This window comes from Cyprinus carpio, chromosome A13 (genome assembly GCF_018340385.1).
Source record: "Cyprinus carpio isolate SPL01 chromosome A13, ASM1834038v1, whole genome shotgun sequence".
Classification (NCBI taxonomy): domain Eukaryota; kingdom Metazoa; phylum Chordata; class Actinopteri; order Cypriniformes; family Cyprinidae; genus Cyprinus; species Cyprinus carpio.
The window spans coordinates 9,326,509-9,343,759 of NC_056584.1; the positions used below are offsets into that span (position 1 = coordinate 9,326,509).

General features: G+C 37.5%; 1 protein-coding gene across 1 annotated transcript; it reads left to right on the forward strand.

Annotated features, from left to right (window-relative positions):
- The first annotated feature begins 3,624 nt into the window (after nt 1–3,624).
- Nucleotides 3,625–17,191, forward strand: LOC109101148 (storkhead-box protein 1-like). Its single transcript, XM_019114567.2, has 4 exons — nt 3,625–4,117; nt 13,954–14,106; nt 14,231–16,481; nt 16,725–17,191. Exons 1-4 carry the CDS (start codon nt 3,805–3,807, stop codon nt 16,870–16,872), a joined length of 2,865 nt encoding a protein of 954 aa, XP_018970112.2. The 5' UTR covers nt 3,625–3,804; the 3' UTR covers nt 16,873–17,191.
- The last annotated feature ends 60 nt before the right edge of the window (nt 17,192–17,251 follow it).

Here is a 17,251-nt window from a genome sequence, read left to right on the forward strand (position 1 = left end):
ACCACATTAAAATATGTCTGGATCGCTCTTGTAATATTTAAATTAGACGTCTGTGCATTTTAGTGTAATACTACACTGCACTGACCCGGATATCTCCCTCATTGATGTGAAAAGCATGCACTAACACAGAACAGGAATTCCAAGGGAGGCAGTTCCTGCATGGATGTAGTCACCCTGGTGCAGGGTCACTGGAAGCAGCAGGAGTCTTTTAACATGCCAGCATTCACCGAAGTAACCTCTAATACGTGCTCCCTTTGAAGTTGGTTTTTATAAGGCATTTGAAAGGCTGATTGTTCCTTGCAGCGGTGATTTAAAAAAAAAAAAAAAAAATCTTCATTAAAGCAAATGGAAGTCAATGACCCTAGTTATGAGGTGACAGATGATATGGCACAGAAGTCTTACATGATATGAGATATAACTTTTCGATCATCCCAAGCATTCAATACACTATGTAAACCCCTAATAACAGACATTATAACGAGATATTAAGTGCACCTGCAGTGGAGCCCGTGTGTGTTCCCGTCTTGCTGTACACCCTACAATTATTCTAGCGCTTGGGTTCAAACTCTCACTCTACTGTGAACATCACTGTGTTCAGGCAAACAGTATGTTTGTATAACAGCCCCTCACAGTTGGGAAGAATTTTGTGTAGCACTGGACTGCTGTCTGTATCTGACAATACATACATCTGTGGTGTCTTAGAGCTAAATTTAACTTGACCCATGATAAAATATTGTGATAAAATCCCAATAGAACTGGCATATTGATTTATATATTCCCCAGATTATCATTTTTCAATGTCTTGCATGTCACATAAACATTGACTGACACTGTGATATTCTAAAATAATTGACCTACAGCCATACCAACATACAATTTGAAAAGGCTTATACAACCCCAGATTCTGTCTACTGTCCAGCAAAAACTAAATAAAGCATTCTTAACATAAAACGTCTGAACTGGAGTCACCACCTTATCCATTTTAAAATCACTCACAGAGTTTATGCTACACCATACAGACGATACAGAATGGGTTTAACATCCAATCCTAACTATACTGTATCTTAAAATGCTGGGGTTGTTACAGTGTATCATATGTTTCTGGAATATCCAGTGTTAAATTATTCATGGACTCGGGTTTGTTTTGCTTTAGAAGAACTGACTGGGTTTAATGTCTCTCTGGATCACTGCCCACAGTGCAAGTTTGGTTAAGGGTTGCAAAATCTATTTGTGACATTGCGTGACAAACATATTTCTATAAAACTGTAAAGTGTGTTTTACTTAATTTTTATAGTATTAGTATGTCATATGGATGCTTTCAATATTTATAAGCAGTGTTGTATATCTTCCCTGTTGTTGTTTTTTTCATAACAAAGAAAATCTCACACACAAAATTGCTCAGTCAAAACCTCATTTTGATGAAGCACTCCACATTGATTTTTCTCTGATGTCTAATGGTATTCTTAACTGCCTTTTATACATCAGCTCACACCATAAAGTTTTAACAGGAAGCAGTGAAGGGTGTCTTTGATCCGGTTTACTGCAGGAGGGTCCATGTGCACTCATAATGAAGGACTCACCCGTCCATTAGCTCTAGTGGTAATTTACTCAATTTCATTCCCCAGTGGACACCTAAACTTTACAAAAAACTAAAATCCTTCTGAAAAGATAATGAGAACATCTGTGAAGACAGAAATTGAAAACCTCTGGGTGTTTGGAATATATATTAAATATATACCATTTTGGCTAAAAAACAACGCCTAATGGATTATGGAATCTATGCTTTCTCTAAAAACACCATGTTGATGGTTCTGTTGAATTTTTTGCCAGAGCATAAAAGCTTTGAATCAAACTGACCTTGGAGAAACTGGATATATAGAAAGAAAATGACCAATCCTGATGTGGCTGTGGTCAGAACAGATGCTTTGACTCATGTTAAAACACAGATGTATGAAGACACAAGGTCTTATTCATTGAACATGAGGACTGGCAGGGGTCTTTAGAAGTGCTGTATGGCAATCTTCCAAAGAGTGTGCAGTCATGCACGGCTACCTTTAACATGATTTATGGTGGGAAGAGGGAATGTATTCTTTACATACACCGAGGAAACACAATATCCTGTTCCACTGCTAGACCTTCGCCCCATGGTCATACATACATTTCAGCCATCTTTTGATCTGTCTGTCATATGCCAGACATTCAAGTTTGATTTCAGTCTAATACATGAGACAAAGCTTGAGTTTAATCTCGGCACAGCATTTCGGATATCAAAATTATTTTTTGAATTTGTACAGGTTTCAAAACAGCAGTTTGCCTATAGAAACTTGTTACATAGTTTGTGAAATTTTAGTCTCAGTATTCAGTATTCATGCTTCTTACACTCACCACATTGCTGATGATAGTGTGATATAGGAGAGACAAGTTTTCCCATGAGGAAGTTGTCATGATAACTATATATAAGTACATTATTAAAAATCAAGGTTATTTATTGGCATTGGCGGTTCCATTAAGAACCTTTACACCCATGGATCCTTTCAAATGCACAAAAGATGCTTTATAGTAGAAAAGGTTCTTCAGATTATTAAAATGTTTTTTACACTAAGATAAAAATGATTATTTTAAGAACTCTTCACCGAAGGGTTCTTTGGGGAACAAAAATTGCCCTTATGGCATCACCACGAAAACCAACTTTTAGAACCTTTGTTTTTAAGAGTGCACATGGTTTTGAGTCAAAAGTCCACTTACGCAAAAGTGTGTTTTCTCTGGCAGAGGGTTTAAAACAGTTCAAAAACTTCTTAAATTATAATGAAATCTGTCTTCCAAACTAAAATCCCAAATAGCAAAAGCTCAGAAACAAGTTGTAAAATGATTATTGCTTTTCACGTTTGAAATGTCAGAAATTCATAAAATTTATATAATTTATAATATTTATTGGCCAAATCAATGCACTGGGTCGATATTCTATGTCATAGTTTACATTTGTGCTGTCTCATTAATTATTTACTTGTTTTCTGTTTATATTTTACTCATTAGTCTATAATAGCAGGCTATGTTGAAAGCAGGTTCCACTGACAACTTACTCCATATACTGTGAAATTTTTGGCCAGTAATTGCGAAAAAAGTATTTTGTAAGTATTTTGTGTAGTGCTGTCAAACGATTAAAATTTTAAATATATATATATACATGTATGTTTGTGAATTTATATATATATATATATATATATATATATATATATATATATATATATATATATATATATATATATATATATATATATATCTATGTATATATATATATATATATATATGTATATATATATATATATATATATATATATATATGTATATATATATATATATATATATATATATGTATATATATATATATATATATATATGTATGTATGTATGTTTGATCGTCACACTTACTTGATGTTGTGGTTTAATGACAAAAATACAATCTCTAAATAAAGCGCCCCATTAACCACCTATTATCCCTGCACGGTTTGTTTACTACCTGTAGATTCTTTCAATGGCAGCCAGACGCGAACACGCCCATATAATTAAAGAAGCGTTTTGATTGGTTGGCTGCGTCTCCCCTCCCCTGCGTCAGTTCGTCAGTAGCGGCGGTTGCCTTGGGAGCACGTAGACAGACACCGAAGTACACGCTCAGAGTGGAGGCACACTGGGTGGCGTCCTGCTCTTCTCAAATGTGACACATTACAGCCGTTGGTTTAGGCAAACTGAATTATGAGACCTTATTCCCAAACCTACACGTAGAATGAGATTGATTTGAAGGCGGAAATGTCTGTACAGCAGCGCTTGGTCCAGCTGTCAGCCGCGTCGCTCGCTGTTGTTCTCTGTCGGGACGAGGACAGCAAACACAGCGCGAGCAGCGCCAGCGGACAGGATGTGTTTGCGGACTTTAAATCGCAAAATTTGCGAAGCTTCTGGAATAAAAGACTCGTGAAAGCGGTGTCGGAAGTTTCCTTCCAGGGATGGCTGGAGAACTCCGTGCTTCTCGTCCAGGGCAATGCCAATAACCTGGAGATTTTGAGGGAAGCGTGGATGCGCAGGGCGCTGAGGTCGCCCAAAGGATACACGATCAGAGCAGTGGGTAGGTGATCAGCATTTGGCTGTTTGCAGGGGTGTTATAAGATTCATTTACGATGATCGTCCCAGGGCTTCGTCTACAGCTCATGCACACTCTGCAGATTGAACTGAACTTGATCAGAACGAGTGCGCTGCAGAAGTGAGTCCCACGAGAGCGAAATCTGAGGAAGGCGTGCGGTTTTCTTTATTTAGCATTTTGTTGATGAAAGTGACATGGTAAAATTTGTAAAGAACACTTTTTTTGGATAAGGAGACTTTTTGGATAATGAAACGAGGAGTCATAATCTTTAGTTATTATTTCTAAGATAAATAGTGAGTCTTTGTTTTAAAATAGGCTATCGACATTTCTAATTGAAAACAATGTTTAAATACAAATGTGAAAACCTTTGTATGCATAATCCAAGTCAGTGCATTGAAATCAACGTAAAAAAGCACGTTTTGTTAAAGTCGAATGGAGTAACCCTGAGAAAATGTATCCATATGCATGAATCTTTAAACATGTTTGAAAACTTTTTTTTGAAGAAAATGACTATGTTGCATTGAAGAGCACATAAACTATATGAGTATTTTTTACATGATGGATACACCATTTGACATTTTTAGAGTCAAAGTCCTTTTAGAAAATTATTTAAATGTCCTCAGAAATATATGAAACCAACATGAATTTCTTACAACTTGGCATATGTTTTAAACTATATTTTTTAAATGATTTCTCCTTTTTATTGTCTCACAGAGCCTTACTTACATTGACAGATTTCATTAGAAAATCAAAATATAACCTTCAGTGGTGTACATGGACATTTTTCCCAGCGGCTCTCTATAAGGATCCACATGCTCCACTGTCCTCATGAATGCCTCTTCTTCCTCTCTCTCTCTCTCTCTCATTATAAAGGTCCCCAGATTGTTTTTCCCCAGCTATAATAGAAAACCACATAATTTCCGTTCGCTGTAGAAGGTAGCCTTAACCTAACCTGACCAACAATTCCCCATGAGACCTCAACATGCTTTAGGCGTAACTGTGTGCATGCAACATAAGTGCATTATTTCCAGATGACAGGAAATATGATTTCTGGGCAGCTCTCTCCCTCTGACTCAATTCTCACTGCTCAGTTTCAGCTGAAGTGGTCAACTACCAAGAAAATGGGGCATCTTGATTTGGTGTACAAAAGTTTATGTTGGTTATTATTGTGGTTTGATTGGGGATGAAATTGTTTTCGTTGGTCACATGTTGAGGTGACAGACCTTTTGTGACAGTGTGGACTTGTGTTGCCTCAGGTGTGGCTGCTTCTGGGAGGCATATGGTTTGCCCACTACAAACACGAAGCAGACTGTAAGAACCGCCATTTGCTCTTGATGTCACAAGCAGTGAAGGTGCATGTTAACACAATGGGTATAGTATGCAACCGGGGCACACAATAATGGGACTGGGAGTATAGAGGGAGTTGAAACCCTCATTTTTTTTTACTTGTTTCATTTTATTTCGGAAATTGGAAGCACACTCTCACACATATAAAAAATGTTAAGACCTCAGGTCAGGTTGTCCGCTGCAGTGACATAGGTCCACTGTCTTTTGTAATTTATTACCCATTCACCAAAGCACATAGTGCTGGGTTATGTCCTGACCAGTGTGTCCACTAGCCCGGTTTGTAGCTTGGCAACTGGAGCCGATGTCCCTTGTTTCATTCTCAGGGTGGTACCATAGTCTTTTTATTTTTGTCTGGAGACAGCACCAGGACATTGTGTTGGCAGTGATTTAGGTATGGTTTAATGAAAGTATAGAAATGATATATAACTGTAAATAAGTTAAGATAATTGGGAAATAACACCTCCAGGAGTTTTTTTTTAAACATTGCTTTAGATGTGACACACTTTCAGTAGTGTTTTTCTAGGCCTGTGTTTAGTCAGCAGGAAGGGGTTAGTGGCTGTGATTAGCCATCAGCAGATGGGATGATGAATGAGCTTGCCTCCCTCTCTGTCTTCTTGATTATCAGTATACATTAAGTGAAAAGACGGATTGTTCACTGAGGTCTGCTGTGCTTTTTTAGCCTCTTGCTCACAGACTTTTCAGCTCAGATGTTCAGGCTTCTGTCTTTTGTTTGTTCTCCAAAAATTAATACATAAATGAATATTGATTTATACCACTATATTCATGACGTAGCCTATTAGTTTAAAACAATGATAACTTCCTTTATAATATTTTTTGTTTTTTATTTTTATGAGTTTTTTATTTTTGATGTTTTTGTCTGTATATGATCTCATTTGTAAGTCGCTTTGGATAAAAGCGTCTGCTAAATGATTAAATGTTAAATGTAAATGTATATGGGGTCAGGTTAGGAATGGCAAAAGGGTGAGAAAATATATTTAAACAGTTGTCTTTTTTTGGCAAACTATCAGCTTAATTGTTGAAGCTTCAAGAAAGTTGACAGGTGCATATTTAAATGTGCAGAAATGGCTCAGATGCTTTGTCTCTGGCCTGTTGCCTTGATATACAGTGAATTCTTCACGCATCACTGATCAGGGAAGCTGATAAAAACAGGAGGCGTAGGAATAATGTGCACTTAACTATAGAGGTTTAAGATGATGACTGTAAAAACCATTTGGAGAAACAAGAAATTCAGGGCTGCCTCACCCTTGTCCGCCTGTCTGTTGAAATCTGAGGTGCTTAGAGTGGCTGAAGTCTCTACATTATTGAGGAGCTTTGGATCATGCCGTCATACTCAGAAAGGTATAACATCCATGCTAAGTTCAAATGAGGTGTTCAGTAAGGTTTAGCACAATTAACCTCACTAATATTTTCAATAACATAGTATGCCATCTGGTTTAACTTAACAGGGACTTAACACACACAGTTCCTGCCAATTTCATGTTAATTTTGAGTTCCTATAGCGTAGTATTGCATTCTTCATGTCTCCAAAGAGTCTTTAGTTTTATCAGGTTTATGAAAGACAGATACAGCTTTACGGCGGAGCTAAAAAGTCACAAGCACGCACAGCTTTTGCGCAATGATCAACTTCAAGTTGTGATATCGACATAAATAAAACAGCAACAAAAACTTTATTGACTCAAATTTAAATTAATTTGTTTATAATACATAATGCCGAGACCAAACAAACACTGGGTTCTTTGGGAAGCTGAACAAGATTATCTTTCCCTCACAAGCAAAAAAACACTATTTTGGTGACATTGTTGATTTCGTGGTTTAAAAACGAAATGACAAATCCTTCTCAGGCAAGGATCACAATGGAAATAAGTCTTGACAAAGAAGTGTAATTCAGATGTGTTATCACTTTTTATGTCAAATAAAACTCAAACTCAAGTCCTGTGCAGCGCTGCCGACGACTTCTGTACCCCGAATGAGGCACACTGATGGGATGCTCTTGCTCTGGCTGATGTGCACGTGCTCAAGGAATTCCTCCCTTTATGACGTCATACAAGGCCGTACTCTCTGTCATATGTCCAACTCATTTTTTGGATCTTTGGCCATATTTAGCTTGAGAATCCAACTCTTAAACAGTGTAAATAAGTCAGAATGCATGAAATAGCATTAGACCTCCCCTTTAAGTTTTTATCAGCTGGATTGACCATGTTTGTTAGTGCATATTTATAATATCTTCAAACCTGACTGTGAGCATATACATGTGCCTCTGCCAAAGTAAACTGGTTTGTTGGAGGTTTATGCAATGTAGGCTACATCTCTCAGATCTCAGCTCATTAGCCGTGACATGGCATCGTGCTGGAATCTTTTATCCTGAGGTCAACACCCCGTGGTTCTCATGCATTGAAAGCTGCCCTCTTGGTTAACAAGGCACCAGAGGTCATTGCTCCCTAGTCCTTTTTTCAAAGATGTCATTGCTGACCACAACACTTCCAGGTGGGCACCGTAAACAGAGGAGGCACAGTTCAGCCAACATGTGTTTGTAAAAGAACAAAAGCTTTCTAATTTCCATGAAAGCATATCTTTCTTTCACTTGAGGAAAAACCGAATAAAAGCAACAAAGCAATTTGCTTATGAATGAAAAACTTGTAAAAGAGGCATATGGTATCACAAGCAGATACCAGGATAAATATCTGGAAAACTATTTATTTAAATGTTTTTATGTAAATAGAATAATCCATGTGTGTAGTTATACACAGAAAACTATTATTAGTAATAAATGACATTAAAAGTGGCATGCATGCAGTATGACCACAAGCAGAGAATGCAGGATAACGTAGGATATTTTTAAAATTATTATTATTATAATTTATATAAACATAGAGAACTATGGTAATTTTGGGCTTTATTTGATTTAACTTTCATCACAGTCAGAAATTCCAGGATAAACATGTTAGGTATGTTTATTTATTTAAAAGCTTTTTTTTTTTTTTTTGTAAGATAACTAATCCATGTGGTCAGAATAAAAGAGAGTCATATGTCTTGTACATGCCCAGTTTTGGAAGATAAAGTTGGAGCTGGATCAGGTTTCTAAGAAAGCAACCAATGGAATGTTTTTCAAGATAACCAAACACCCAAACCAAAGTCTGCCACGAGCAGCCATGTGTATTTGTTTCAGACTTCTTGATTTTTCACCCATTGAAATCGTGTGTGCTTTATCCGTCAGTGTAGTTAAACAACCCTGACACGACGCTCTTGTCCTAAACCTCTCTCTCTCACAGAGCTCTTCTATGTCCCTCTGTCTGCTAAGGCTAATTTCACATTCAAAAAATGCATCTCTTCCTGTGACTTCCATTATCTCAACATTCAAAAACTCAAGCTGTCCATCCAAATGCTGTCCAAACACAGCACATAAGACTTCTCATTTTCATCGTGAGAACTCACTGTTTATTATGAACTTATAAACATAATGTTTATTATGTGAGTGTGTGTTGGTGTGTATATGTATCTGTGGGGTTTTTGTGCATGAGAGGTCCGGAGATATTTTGTCATGTGTCCTTGAATATAGCTGAAATGGATTTAAGGAAGGCATCATCTTATATATTTGATAACCTGACATTTGTTTTAAAATTTTTTTAGTGCTTGCAGCATCCTTTTTCCGTTACACAGGAAGTGAATCCTTGATGAAATTTGAGCTGGGTGACATATTTATGTAGTTCACAGCCAGGTGGAGATCTAGGCCAGTACAAGCAAATGAAAAGATTATCCTGCTCTCCTACTGTTAAGAATTGCAGCTAATGTGTTTTTAATTAGAGGACAGGTCTTCCCTCATATGGCCGTTCTTCTCATTAAATAGTGCATTTTATTTCCAAAAATGATGTAAATGATGTGTATTCTTGAGTAGACCTGACCTGACTAATCCATTTCCATGCTCCTCTTAAATTGAAAGCAAGGTGTTGTAACAAAGCTTTTGGCATTAAATGGTTTGCAGCTTAGATTAAGCTTCACTATATGTGAAGGGCCTCCAAATGTAAAGTTAACAAACCCCAAATCTGATGTAGCTCAGCCATGGTCATGGTTCTAGGAGTAAAACTATGAAAAAAATACATCATCTCTTTAAGATTATTATGAAAATGAATCCTGGACATTCCCTGAGGAATAAGGAAGAGTTTATAGACACAAACCATCGGGATCACTCATTTGGCAGTAGATTTAGCATTTATTTTTACCTGATTATGTATTATATATTATTTTGTGTTTATACTTCATTACGAATTTGATTTAATCACAAATTTGCATGCATTTATTATTATTATTTTCATTGTTGAAAAGAGTTCCTTAATGTTTTTGTGGAAACCATGATGCATTTTTTTTCCCTAGATTCTGTGATGAATACAAAGTTCAAAAGCACATCATTCATTAGAAATAAAAATCTTATTTAACATTATAAAGGTCTTTACTGCCACTTTCGATCAATTTAATGCATTGTTGCGCAATAAAACGGTTCAGTTCTTTAAAAAAAATCTTACCGACCTGTAAAATTTGAATGGTAGTGTAGACATTGTTTTTCCAATCACTTTTCGTGCTATATTGTTACTCCTGCTGTATAGATTATATTTATTTTTCCTGTGGCAAGTAACTTGGCCTATTTGCATCAACTTCAAAAGGGTCCCTAGTCTTTTGCCTTGACACCTGAGAGATGTTACCAATTGATAATGACCTCCTTTCAGGAGACCTGATACAACATATACAAAACATTATTCCCTCCGATACAGGATAGCAGGCTAGTGGGGCTTTCAGAACATGTTTATATGAGGGTCTTTGACTCCTCACAAAGGCCAAATATTGGTTTAGTCACTTACTTTCGCTGTACTTTCTGAGTTTGTCAGTGTCAATCACTGAAACGGCTGTATGTTGATAAAGTACCTACTAATCACATACCAATTGTTCAAAATGACAGCATAAACGTGGAAACATATTTCATTTCATCAGCATTGTTATCAGCATGAAGGAGTTTCTTCTGTTAATGAGTACACAAGTCCACAGAGTATATTGAAGAATGTGAACATTGTAAAATGGCTTTTTAATCAGTCTTAACAAATCAGCAAGAGTTCATCCATTATGCCTGTGTGGGTGGATTGGTAGAACTTTTTTTTTTTTTTTTAGAAGAAATTAGAATTTTAGAAGACATTTTCCCTTGGAACATTGGACATGGTTTACATTTAAGACAGGTGTTTCATTTTAAAACTACAGCAGACACATTCTGTGAGAGGTGTGTTAACTATAAAGAATGTTTGTGAGTGGCTGAAAGGGATAAATGTTGAGGGCCTCTTTGGATTTTTGAGCCTTTTTACTTGTGACATGGCAGGCAAAGCATTGTAAAACCTTCATAGTAAAAAGTGACCAGGAACCCTACTTCTACTAATGACAGCACAAAAACATTTTCATTAGTCCACCAACGACATGCAAACTGAAAAAGCAAAGACCGAAATTAATGTGTGCATGGATAAGAACACAAATACTATACAGAATAGTGGACTTAAGGACTGAAGGTATTTTAAAACAACATATGACTACTCACTTCATTGTTTTTGTTGTTAATAGAGTGTCCTAGCATTAGGACCAGTGACTAGCATGATCTGAAGGGAGGTCTAAAGGCATGAACGCTTACTAGGATAAATGTTTCAGTTCTCAGCAGAAGAACTCAAGGGGAACTGAACCTCCACAGAAGCTTTAACTGTTGTGTGGCTGAGGCATAGATCCATCGATCTGTTTTTGCATGTCTTTGACCACCACTGTGTGAAAATGTAATCATGCATGGAGAGTTTTTTGAATGTGAAAGAGTTGACGTGATGTTATGATAGAGAGGATCGTGTTTCAGGTTGTTGTGGTGCATTTAAAAGGATTCTAAGAGGATGGGGCTTGGTCTTTTAAAGTACCTCATAACTTTTAAGTGGCTGTAAGGCATGTCTGGAGATCTGAAAGACAATGTGGTGCATGGATGTGCATGTTTCTCTTTACAAATTGCTTTTAAAAGTCAAAGTTTCAATGTGAAAAATCAAACATATACTCATTTACATTGAGTAGTCTACTAAAGTCAAAGTGTACTTGAAGTTTGTGCCATCTGCTCTATCCGATTTCCTTGAACCATGAACTTGAGTGTCTTAAAAAAATGCCATTTTATGAGATTGTTGATCCTTGACTTTCTAAGGTCATTCAAACATTTTTATCGCTGAGTAAAAGCCACAAAAATGTCCAAATAATTGGGCTTTCAAAACTTGTAATATATTGTTTCCACCATATGTTACCCATTTCTTGGGCTGTAACCACTGATAACCCCTATATAATGCAGGACTTTCTTTAGTGTTGAGATGGTTTTGTAAAAGGCATGTTTGTATAGCAAACTTAGAAAAAAATGGAATTAATCGAATTAATTTGGCAATTGAGCACTTTTAATGTATGACACCTAGAAAAGCATGTGAAGCACAGAATTCCTCAGAGGTAGGAAGTTGCCTATAGGGAGCTTAACAACTTGTGCGGCATTATCAGGTTACCTTTAATTCACTTTTTATCCCCACCTTCTTTCACTTCAGTCCACTGTGTATTTTTGTTGTTTCATCCACTTAAGGTGCTTCAGAGAGGATAATGTAAGTAATGGTTAAAGCTGTGACAAGGAATGAACCATACCACATTCAAACCTTGTATTTATTAGTACAAGCACATGGACACCGAAGAGCACCTTATATGTCGTGTTTAATGTGTTGCTTGAATTATCAGAGCACTCGCATGTTCATTTCGTTCTGTGAAGTTTGACGCCCACAGCTGACCAGGTTGTTTTTAACAGAATCTCAAACAATAATTAAATTGTTTTGGTTAACCTGTCTGCTGCTTAACATAGCCTTAATTGAAAAGGCACACTTTCCCCCTTTTTTGTATGTAAAATTTGTAAATAAAAATCAGTTATCAAAACTGAAATAAAAATATAAAAATGCAATTATTGGTATTTTACTAAAAGAGTTTATAAACTCAGTCCCAACAAACTGACCAAATTTGACTCTTAACCATTTGAAGTTTATTATCAAAACCATTTATGTGTATTCATATGAGATGGATTATAGAGGTTTTCCCACAACACTATATTAAACGATAATACAGTATTATTAAATAATAAGGGATGAAGTTATTTCAGTATTGTGGGTTTTGTACACAGATCATATTATTTCATAATATATTTTAAATTTTAAGTTATGTTTTGTTTTCCATATTTTATTTCTAATTTATGTTAGTCTTTTACTATTTATTTTTGTGTAGTCTAGTGATCTCATGGCTTTGTTTGTCATTTCAGTATCATAAAAGTGGCCTGCTATGACCCGTGTGATGAGCGGCGAGAGCTGTAGGGTATTATGTTTAAATGTCAGACACTGTTTTTTTTTTTTTATATTCATTTGTAATTTGTCAATTAAAAGACTTGTACCACTCCCTTTCTACTTCTTCCTTGGTGCTGTTTGCAGTGTGACATGGCTGCCATGGTATCTGGTTTAGTATTCCTGTGACAAAAGTCGTAATGTTGTCAGAACAGCTTCATGATACAATGAGCCCAGAGTGTTTCCCTGGAGAGAGGAATAAAGGGTACATGTGTCCTTAGTAACAACCACATGCCCACGTCAGCTCAATTGAATCTGGAACTCTCAATTGTTGTGCAAAACATTTCCCGCTTTCTCTCTGAAAAGACTATTTGAACACACTTACTCCTAAGAAGATGTTTATTGTAAAATTCAAGAAGTTTTCTAGCACTGTTTCTGCAGTTAAAGCATCTCAACAATTAAATACATCTCAAGGACAACCTAAGGATGTACTGTTCCAACATTTACACCACTTCCCTGAAAATAAAAGAAGACAAGGATGGATTTATCAAGTGCATGCATCAGTCTTTCCTCTTTTTGCACCTCTCAGAGACCTTAGACAGGATGTTTCCTGTTTGAGACCCTAGACGGGATGTTTTTCCCATGGAGAACAGTGGCAAAAGTGGAAAGCAATGTTTCAGCTTACTATTATCTCTAGGCACTCTTACAACAAAGGAGAATGGATTAGTTGCTAAGCACACAGAGAGTCAGACATCTAATGGGAGCTAGCAAATGAAGCTAAAAGTGCAGGTCAGGAATATGACTATGCTGACTATGCCTCTTTCATTTAGTTTTGCATATATATAGTAATATAGTAAAAAGTATATTTTATGTTTAACAAACATGTGATTTTGATTTTTTTTTTTAATTGTGTAAATAGGAATCCTATAGCCACCAGACACTGGTAATAAGTGGTCCAAGTATGTAAGGGTCACAAATGTTTCAATTAGTGCCTGCAGAAAGCAAAAAGAAGCACACATAAAAACGCCTCTGACAGTGGATATATGGCAAAAAATAAATTAATATATAAATACACATATGAAGGCTTTTTTTTTTTCACAGGTGATCTGTCCCCTGTGCAGATGTCACCAATTTCCCAGTCACAGTTCATTCCACTGTCTGAAATACTGTGCTCTGTCATATCAGACATGAATGCTGCCCATGTGATTGTAAATCAGGAAGCATTGATCAACCACATGATGAAAGCACACCCAGGTAACACATTATTATGCGGTGTTTCACTTTACTGTGCTTACCTGTACACTAACTTATTACACTTTTATTTTAATTCATATTCATTATGAAACAGCTATATTCACACCAATAATATTTCTTTCAGGAATGACCATTCCCACTCAAGACATCCTGTACAGTGCTCTGGGAGCTCTTATTAAGGAGAGGAAGATCTATCACACTGGTGAGGGCTACTTTGTAGTCACCCCTCAAACATACTTCATCACCAACAACATGGTGAAAGAGAGGAATTGGTGGAGTGCTGGTGACAATGACCTGCCATCACCTCCTCCGATCACATACCTGGTGAGCAATGAGAGCTGCATGGACACCTCTACTGAGGTTCCTGTCATGGCCCACTGTAAGTCCTGCAGCTGCTTCACCCCTCCGTCCATTGTACCTCCATCTGCCCAAGACCATCAATCCATCAGCATCAGTGAGTGCACTGGAAAAAGCCTCAAGTGGTCCAAAGAACACAAACCTTCCATTCAGCACCAGTCCACGTCTACCACAGCAGACTACCAGGCCAGTGAGATAAGCAAATCCACCAACACAAGCCGCAAGGACAAGGAGAAATCTGGACGCAAATTTGGCCTTAACCTCTTCCGACGAAACACAGGGAAGAAGGAGAACAAGCCGAAGAAAGAATATGCCACATTCTCTGGACAATTCCCACCGGAGGAATGGCCTGTCAGGGATGAGGATGACTTGAACAACCTCCCCAGGGATCTAGAACACTCAATCATCAAACGGATCAACCCAGATCTGACTGTGGACAATCTAGTAAAACACACAGTTCTTATGAAGAAGCTGGAGGAGAAAGCTGTGGACAAGGGCATTTCCACTGAAGCTCTTCTATCTAAGCAGAGGCATCATACCTCAAAGTCTGTGGGGAAGAAATCAGCTCCTAGAGCTACTCGCAGCAGGAGAAGAGTACCTACATCCAAAGAGAAACAAAGGGCAAAGAGTAAAACCTTGCAATGTGCTGAAGATTTAGAGGCAGATGATGAAATTCTTCCACACCTCAGAACAGAGTTTGCTTTGGATGAACCTGACAATCAGGAAGAAAGTACCATTCTGAATCCGAAATGTGTCTACAAGAAACGGATAGACAACCCATTTCTGGGAATGCCAGGAAGAGACGTGGAAACAAACACCAACCATAAAGAACAAAAGAGGAGAGAAGCCAAGATTCCAACTCCTGGGCGCCGGGAAAGACCAGGTCACAGGTCAAAGTCCTGGGATCCTCATCAGGCTAAAGCAATTGCTGACAGTGTGGAGAAATCTCACACACTGAAGGATGCACCCTGCGAACAGCTCCATGAAAGTGCACAGACAGTAGACTCCACCCTGGATGTTCAACCAGTTCAAGAGCTTTGTGGAGATTACAGCTCTGCGTACCCTGAGAGTAGCACATTAAGGATAGAGGACAAAATTAGGCTGAGAGAGAATAAAGTCCGAAGCAGGGAGTTCAGAAATAGCAGAGTAAGAGAAATTAAACATCAGGATGGAGCCTTAAGACATGTTCATGACCAAAAGAACATTGTAGATCATGCTACACATTGTGATACAACAGAAGTACCCCTCTCGTGGCCTAAACCTACAATTCAACATAGACTTTCCCTACATCTACTGAACAGTAAAGAAGAGTCTCATCACCGTCCTGATCTGCTGTGCTCACACCCGCAAGTTGGCGATTGTACTAGCCATCAGCTGTCAGATGGTCAAACATTGGACAGAAACACAAGCCAGACTGAGAGTGAAGTGTATACAGATGATGAATATCGCATCTATCAAAAGGCAGTGGAGGATGAGAATGGTTGTAGCTCTGTCTGCCTGAATGAGGAATGCGTTCTTGACCGTGAGACCAGCACAGCTCGATGCAATGAGCCTGTCTTTGCAGATGGTGGCTGGGATGGACATTTCGTTGAGGAACATACTCATCACAAACCCACCAGAACCACATACAGGTCGCATGAATACAGGTGGCAGCCTTCTGATCACCAGATCCTTCAAAAAGGTGCTAGCCCCAAACAAGAAGTCCAGAGTCTGAGGAAAAGACTACAAGAATCCAGTTTGGCAGATGAGGAACATACCGAAGCCCTGGAAAGCAGCATTTTTGACTACTGTCATGCAAGCGAAGTAGAGTCCGATTCTGAGACCATACATAAATCTGCAGATGAAGCAGAAGCTTGCAAATCTAACCACTGGATCTGTCACCCAGAATCAAAAGATCAGAGAACAAATGAGGATAGTGGTAACATCAGTGCAAGCCTAAATGACCCTAGAGGTGCCTGTGCAGGAGAAACCACAGAGAGTCAGAGTTACACCGCCGATAGCGGCATTGACTCTCCAAGGTTAGTCTGAGGTCATTCATCTGAGATATGCATTTGATCCATAAATCTAGTCACTTAATGTTGCTACAACTGAAAGATCTACTTAAATATTTATACTGCAATCAAATAGAAGCACTAATTACAGCTCAAGGGTTCATAGTTAACAGTATTTAAACACTAATATTTGGATATACATATCTGAAAGTTTAACGGATGATTTCATCCAAGATTTAAAATGTTGCTTTTTCATTGTTTATTTTGCAGGACACATATGAGTGTAACTTGCAGTGACTCAGCAATACTTAAAGGACTGAAGCATCGTGGTTTCCTGCAGAACCTTGAAAAGCTCCACTCCACTGGCATTCACCCTCAGAGTTCATTACTCAAACTTACACCTGTTATGAATGTTTAAGGAAATTAAAATGTAACTCAGCATCTGAGTATAGTTATATCATGTAAAAAATGTATAAAATTCCACAAATGTAAATATACTGCCCCACCCCTCATGAAAAAAACAACAACTAAGAACTGAATGTAGGTAGTGTTTATATACTTAATTCATTACAGTTTTACATTTGAACTGATTAATAATGTTTTTTTCCCTGACATATTTTTGTACACAGATCCTTTGTTGTTTAGAGAGAAATTCTGAACGTTACGAGGAATAAACCTCTATTATCTTTGTACAAATGGTAGGTAATTTGCAGAAATAAAAAGTATTGATAAATGGTGTCATTCTCTTTGCTTTTATTTCTTGTTGTTAGATATACAGCACAACATCTGAATAAATC